This window comes from Nannobrachium achirus (genome assembly GCF_963921795.1).
Source record: "Nannobrachium achirus genome assembly, chromosome: 22".
Taxonomy (NCBI): domain Eukaryota; kingdom Metazoa; phylum Chordata; class Actinopteri; order Myctophiformes; family Myctophidae; genus Nannobrachium; species Nannobrachium achirus.
This window is the reverse complement of record NC_137829.1, coordinates 13131500-13139673: the sequence shown is the minus strand read 5'-3', so window position 1 is coordinate 13139673 and position 8174 is coordinate 13131500. Positions and strand designations below refer to the sequence as shown.

The 8174-nt window shown below is 43.4% G+C and overlaps 1 protein-coding gene across 1 annotated transcript; it reads right to left on the bottom strand.

Moving 5' to 3' along the window:
* Positions 1–3915: 3915 nt before the first annotated feature.
* LOC308308271 (protein DPCD-like) lies at positions 3916–4527 on the bottom strand (the record flags this gene model as incomplete). The annotated part of the gene is made up of 1 exon (XM_080753651.1): positions 3916–4527. One exon carries the CDS (start codon positions 4525–4527, stop codon positions 3916–3918), a length of 612 nt encoding a protein of 203 aa, XP_080609777.1.
* Positions 4528–8174: the final 3647 nt, after the last annotated feature.

Genomic DNA, 8174 nt, shown 5'->3' with positions numbered 1-8174 from the left:
AAAATGACTGGCCAAGTAGGGATGTGCATTATGCATCAACATGCTTCTTATGTGTCCTGCCTGTAGGCTACTGCAGACATAGTGAGTGAGTCCACCCATAGCCTGGTCAATGGTTTTCCAATCATGTGACCATCATCTTCAAACAGCTCTATTTCATCCTCAAACCACTCCAAATAAATCCATATTTTTCATCAATTATTCATGTGCCAGGACCTGGTATATAGAGGGACGTTGAAGTCAATCACATTTTCCATTTTTGCAGAACTGATGTTTCTTTCAAACGACAGAATTCAACCTAGTAGGCATACCCAGTAGGCAATTAGGCTATCATATAGTACCAGTAGTACCAGGCAGCAAGACAGCAGACCAGACAGACGAGGCATTTCCAGTAGGCTAACAGCACGGCTGAACCAGCCTCTCTCGTAGTATGGCCATTGGCCACCTGCCCCATAAACTTACATGCTATTTGTAGGGCGTCAATAAATAACACACTGATGATGAGTCAATTAACAGAATACAATGTAGGTCTACATTCTCAAAACAGAGTGTGAGTAGGCTACCACTCCGGGTCACGACGATGTTGTTAAGTTATAGCCTTAGTATTTACGGGGCATGGATGGAATTAACAAGCTCGGCCAAGAAGCAATGAGTCGCGTCGCTGTGAGGATAAACGGCGATGTTGGCTTTGCGTTGGACAAATATAGGATACAGGGTAACAGGGAAACAAGGCAACACATATTTCCAGCAATTTCTCAAGAAAACCAGCCGCATGCAATGTTTTATCCACGAGAAAAAAAGATTGTGGCACACACGTTTCTGATTGAAGGGTACAGAGATGCAAATGCTACATTATAAAATGATGTCAACTTACTTTACTTTTCAGTGTGGGTTCATCACGGACGCATCGGAATCGGATAGAAGTCCCAGACTCGTAGAGATGCGGGTCCTGGCTGCAGGTTGCATGCTGAACAGAACGAGTGGTCAGTCTCTCTCTCGACTCTATCTAGCTCGGTATGAATGAGGAGAGCAGCGCACTGTTTATGTCGCTCTGCTGACGTAGTGCATGTGCCACCACCACACACGCTGGTGGTGGATGCCGGACCTGGAGATTCTTCTCAGTATCTCCTTGGGAACTAGGGGAACAAGTGCTGCTCAGCCTTCTGTTGATTGGCTCAAATGAATAAAGCTGCCCCCCTCCTTCCCAATCCCCCTGGCTGCCCCATCAACACTCAAAAGGGTAAAAATGAGAGATTCAGATGGAGTGGTGATTCAGTACCAGAGAGCTCAGCTCAGCTCATTCTCGTTTTGATTTTTAATAACCATATGGTATAACAGACAGATCATCTGTCATAATATGTGAGCGGGTCTCATGGCCTAATGCCTATGGAAGGTGTAGGCTAAAGCTTTCCCTGCATGATTTCTGAATCCAAGTACTTCAACCTATATTTTGCTTTGAAAAACGGCAAGAGAATTAAATCCTTGATAAATATAAGTGATTGACCTTTTGAAGAAATAACATTAGAAATAGAAAATAATAAACACAGTGAAAGAATTGCAATTACTAACCTGTCTGGGAAGACTGAATTTACACTGTGGCCATAACAGATTTGATGCCATAGGCTATGTTCAAAATAAAACAGCAGGTTCAGACTTGTTTCTTTTTTTTTCTTCTTATTTTCCACTTTCTCTCACTCTGTCTATCCCTGTTTAATATTGCTATTGAGTTAGTTCACATTCTGTTTTGTTACACAGGATTTACACTAGATTTGTGTTTTGTTGGCATCTTTTAAGGGCAACAACTCTTTGAGCTTGAAAACCTGTGTTGCCTTGTATCGTCCTTTGACTTCTTGTTCCCTCACATTTGGTTGTACGTCCTCCACATACCCCTAGGGGTAGCTATAGGGGTACATGTAACCCCATTTGAGAAACTCTAGCCTACATAAACAGGTAAATAGTAAACCTGTCTATGCAGCCTTGAATGGGCTGATATCGAATTTCATGGAAAGGGGTGTCCTATCTCACCATTGTTATTGGAATACAACATGGGTCTGCCCTCTACGGTGTCAGTGGTCTCAGTACTGTATGGCGAGCAGGGACAGTTGCTTGGAAACAGTAAACTTTACCACATTTCAAGGGTAACCCCCAATGTCCCCCATGGCAACTGATATCACCAAAGGATAGCTGCTGTTTACCCCTAGCCATGGAAACAGCCCCTGCCGTGGCCCATTATCATGTGATATAGACACAGCGACACAGGTCTCTCGCGATCCATCCATTTCCACAAAGAGCACCGCCTCTATTGAACAGGAATTCCGATTCCTCTCAGGTATTTGCAGAAACTGTATAGAGTAATGGAGAATGTAATGATGGGACTCACTCTATTGATGCCTGTGCATTGCCAACCTAACCCCACTTCTCCCTATCTCTAAGCTAAGATTATTCAGCAACATCTTGAAGCTATAATGAACTTTATTCAGATTCGTAGAAGGGAGTGAACTGGGTATTATGTGTGGTGTACCACTGTATATGCTCATCATCCTTTAAACTCTTACTACATTCTTTCTCACCCTGACTGAATCCTTAAGTCTAAAAGCTGATTACCTCTTGTGCTTTCTTTTTAATGTCAAGAGCAAACCTATACATCACTTGACTTACATGCCTTAGTGTGGTCTGTATTATACCTGGCCAATAACCCGGATGTTGCCAATTTCTAGAATACACACACACGCACGCACGCACGCACGCACGCGCACACACACACACACACACACACACACACACACACACACACACACACACACACACACACACACACACACACACACACACACACACACACACACACACACACACACACACCACTTCTATCCACAGTTAGAGAAAACCTGTTGTGGGAACTGCATTATAATATTCTTGTCTTGCAAAATCTTGACATTCTGGTTGCTGATCCTTTAGTGTTTGAATGGCGCACAACACATGGCTCAGGATTCATTAGCTGTTTAAGCAAGAGATTATTTTCACTGCCACAAGGCTCAAGGAGCTAAGAACCTCCACATTGTGATTGCATCCAGCCACTGTCACTAATACACACTAGTTAGTCCACCTCTTGACCTCTGCTCCCTACTTAAAGTTCAACTCAGTTCATGCTGTCATAGCAGGCTCGCTTGGGGCACTATAGTTACACTGAAATTGGTGACTTAATTAAGTCTGTGACAGCAGTGCTTTCTGTTTTGCTATTTCATAGAAATCCCATCCAGATAATTTGTCGGGTTAACAGGTTCGTTTCTGGTGCTGGACCAGATTAATCTTGAAAATTAAAACAGCAACTGCTGGAGTCACAGATTCTGAGACATCATAAAGTTGGAACACTGGTACATGGGTTACAGTACTGTAAGCTTTGTAAAACAGACTGCAGGGGTCGAGTCCCTTGGTCTGAACTAACATGCTGGGGCCCTTAAGTTTGTATTTGTTTGATACACTGACTGATCAGCTGGTTGATGTGCTTTAGCTTGTTTCTGCGCAAAAATAAAAAACAAAACAAAAACAGTGACATTTGTTGCATTTGTGGCACAACCTTTGGTCTTAGTGAAGCCCCTCAAAATTTGATTCAAATTTGGGGTTGATTAGAACCCAAATGATATGTAAAATGTGCCTATTCCATAAACTTTAGAAGCCATGTATACTCAGTCAGTATGGAATATCACAAATGCGATAACAGAGAACATGTGCATGAGCTATGGGCCAAAACATCTAGTGGGCCATAACAAAACTGGCACACACACACACACACACACACTCACACACACACACACACACACACACACACACACACAGACACACACTCACACAGGCGAAAACATAACTTCGGGTCGTTTCGTTGCAGTCTTTTGTATTTTTGTATTACAACTTTGGACATCATTGAGTTTTGCAGTCGACATCACCATCACTGGTACCTTTCAGTGTCTTTAGCTCCTTCATTAGTTCATGCTCAAGGGTTAAGATCTCCTTGGGTTTCCTGTAAACGATGATTAATGTGTTGTTAGCATGAGCGAAGCTGAGGGCAGAACAGTCCAGCGGCAGCTGGCATCGGTCTAGGTCAGGAATACTGAACTTCTTATAATACTTTTTGTTTGAGGTCTTAATGATGCAGCATCTTTCAGCAGGCTCCACTGAAACACTGAAGACCTCCTTTGGATAGGGAAGATTCCGGACTCTCCACTGAAAACTGGTCTTTGTGTCTTTACGAGAGCATATAGGATTAACACAGTTCTCCTTGATCCCCTCAGATTCCAAAATGGCAACAGTGGGCACGTGAGGCTCTCCAACCTCTATCTGCCATTGGCCCTGAGCTCCCAGTGAGCTTTTAGACTTCCACTTTCTCAGGATGAGTTCGTTTGTTTGTAGATCGTACTCCTCTGCCATTTCTTTTCCGTCTGTAAAGTGATAGTGGACCTTCCTTATCCCATCCTTTATCAAAGATGTTTTCTTTGATGATTTAAGTAGATCAGGCCAAGACTGATGAGCCATGTTGTCGGTGTAAAGGATCAATTCCTGAAAACATCTTTATTTATATCCCCCAAAACTCTCACATACTGGTGGTGTGTCATATCTGTGTGCTGATTGGACAACATATATTGACAATGTCACGGTTGCTATAGCAAACTAAGGTCTACTCGTCTTTATCTTCACAAGGCTGAAGGCAGGGGGAGATTATGTTCCCCCAGCTGAACTGGATCCCCCTGTTAGCAGTGGCTAATATGGACAGGGAAAGGGAAGTCTGGGATTCTCTGCTGGAAGTGTTACCTGTGACCCAACTCTGGATAAGTAGTGGAAGATGGATGATGGACGGTCCTCACCATTAACAAATAAGTCACTATGTCTTTGTACGCTGAGTAAGCAGCTGTATGTTTTTAGTTTAATTGAGACATCAATCTACGTGATAAATACAAAGTCAAGGGTACTAGGCATTATTAGCCATGCTTGTTACCGGCTTCCTTTTAGTGAATGATGATGATGATGATGGTGAAGCACAAGACACACCCTCCTCAGAATCACCCAAATACAAGGCTGCATGGCTCTAGCTTGGTATGGCTTCCAAAGATAACACCCCTTATAGAAGGCACGCGAATATGCTATTTTAAGTTAGCCTTCAGCATTAGAAATAAAACCTTCATAATGTTACCTCAATGAAAGTTAACCTTAAATGATGTGCCAGTGAGGTTGTTATCTCCCATGATTTGGCATCACTGGTACTTGACCAATTCCACAATCACCCTGATGATCAGCACCATTTCCCCCCTCTGGTGACTCATTCAGTTTTATGAACACCTTGCAGTTTGTTATCCATGTTGTTTGGATCTTGTTCTCTGTTGCAGGCCTGCTACTTGACATTCCAAGAGTCTAACCCTCCCGTTTTGTCTTTTCAGTTCTCTGACCTCTCCCATCATCGACTATCATTTTCCAATAACTCATTACAAATACTGGATGTGACTTTTTCACTGCCCAATTGTAGCACCACCAAAGCACTTCACTCCCTAATTGTCTAAGCCAAATGGAAATAGTGACCTTTTTGAACACTTCTATTAATGAAAACTCATTCACAACAACAATGCTGGTGTAGCTAAGAGATTAGCTGCCAAAATGACTTACATGCATGAATTACATAATACGGTATTATCAAAAAGTTCCACATTCTCTTGACTAAACAGTTTTTGTGTTTTGAGAAGCACTATATTCAGGTCTCCAGTCTGTTCCTATTAGCCTGTTTGCAAGAGAAGCTTGTCGTTTACAATGGGAAAGTGAAAATACACAGAAAATACATCCTCACACATTTGAACAACACGTCATATTCAATGGACCACAATGGAAACTAGAACGATGCAATTGGAAATTGCAAGTGTGGTTGCTGTTGACTCTAATGGGAGCCAATCAGAGAGGGGGAAAACCTGCAGGGCAACCACACTAACAAGGCAAGCCCCCTGGGGATTTTGTGTTAGCCTTTTAGCATAACCTTTGACTGTACTAAACTTGTTAATTGAATATTCAATCAATCAATCAATCAATCAAACCAACCAACCAACCACAATGGATGGTATAGAGAAGTAACGTTGAGTCCTTAGATAACATTTTAAACAAACAAAATCATGACACTGCACTTTAACTACCTGCCAGTGTCCATATTAAGACATTAATTTGACCCCTGTGTTGCCAAACCTGGCTCACAAGGGGTTTCCAGATAAACAATCTACTAGAAAGGTGTGGGGGTAGGGGATGTTCCTGCAATACTGCAGAGAATCTCTGACATCATCAATATGATGACATTGATGTCCAGATGTGGACTTCCACACAGCTCCATATTTTGACTGATCGGCGGTCTGGTGGATAAGAGATTATGAATTCATAAAATGTGAAAAGATATGACAACATAAAATATGAAAAGATATCACTGCCTCCAGGAGAACCATTTAGAGCAGAGGTTCAGAGACATTGACTGGTAGTCACACCATACCCATTCCCATTCCTTTAAAGGGCAGACGTCATTGCCAGTCACTCCTGCAGCAGGCCGTTTCCCAATTCAACCAGGACCTTAAAAACGAGTGTTTCATCCCTGCTACCTTAGCAACCGTGATGACATCATAATACTTTGTCCAATCAGTGTGCAGCTGTGAAGCACCAACTTGGGAGAGTTTAAGCACATAAATAATAATGTCAGCCCTGCACAACACATTAACCCAGATGCAGCCTTATTGACAGTTCTATCACAGACATGTTATGATAGCGATGTTTTGTGTTAACGCTGTGTTTGCCGCCGGCGTTATATTCGGCTTTGGTGTGGTGTTCGCTGTCACCGTCTCAGCTGCAGCGGCGGCATTGCTTATAGCTTGTTACTCTTACCTTCAGGAAAGAGACAGCCTGTTGATACAAGGGAGGAAATAAATGTACTGACCTCCATCAAGGAGGGGAATTAACGGGTGCTGATGAGAGAATAATTGAAAGAATAATTGATTGAGACCCTTACATGCAGAAAAGAAGACAAGAATACCCTCCCGAAGGCCTTATGAGGAAGTGGACCAGACCATACTCCCCCACCACTCAACACCCCCTGCCTGCAGGCACTACCTGTAGAAGTTGCTTGTGCTGCAACAAAGATTGCCCTCCCCTCCCAGCTTGCCTCCCATGAACGCGCCAGTTCCGCTTAGATGGACCCTCGGCCAAGCAAACCACTGCGAACCCCTAGTCTCTGCGATGGTACGAACCCCTAGTCTCTGCGACGGTACACCGGAAAGGGGAAAATCTTGCTCTTTCGATGGGTCATTATTTCGACAACCAGCGTCGGCAGGTTAGCTACTCACCCGCGCCACGGATACTGAGGTTAGGGTTAGGGTTTGGGTTAGGTTTAGGCATAGAGAGGTTAACATTCACCCGTGTCGGCAGGTTAGCTTCTCACACGCGTCTTTGTGTAGCCCCCACAGTTAGTACCAGCCATGAACCAGCGACAACAGCCCTGCTAATCGGGCTCAGCCCTATTAGCATGACTGGTTGTGCGTTGGACTGGCGAGTGGGAGTCCCGGGTTCAATCCCTGCTTCCGCGCATCACTACATTTGCATGATTACTACAGACTTATGCACACACTCATGCATGCATGCATCACCCACACACTTACACACACACACACACACACACACACACACACACAGACAGACAGACGTACGCACAATGGTGAAAATATAATCTCTGCATCTTCTGCCTACTCAGTAGGCCTATATATTTTGCTATCATATGCTGATCTAATTAGGCCTCATGGCCATTGTGTGTATAAGGACTGAACCTAGTTTGACTATTATAGGCTTATATTATGTTTAGCCAAGCCCTGAGGACGAGGTAGAATGGTTGGTGTCCACCTTATGGCCTTTTTGTTTTTTGAGTAGCCAATTAATTGGGGAAATCAAGTTTCAACCCCTTTTTTACTCAATGTAGTTGTTATGCTAGACTGGATTTGCATTTCAGATAAACTACTGATCTGAACTTCCTACCGAATGTTGACTGACAACCTATGAACCCAATCAGACACGGGAATCTGAACATTGACCAATCATAAGGATCATAACCCAGAAGAGGCGGAGCATAGTGGCAGTAGTGAGGTGGCTAACAGTCCTTCCATACATGGTGTCGA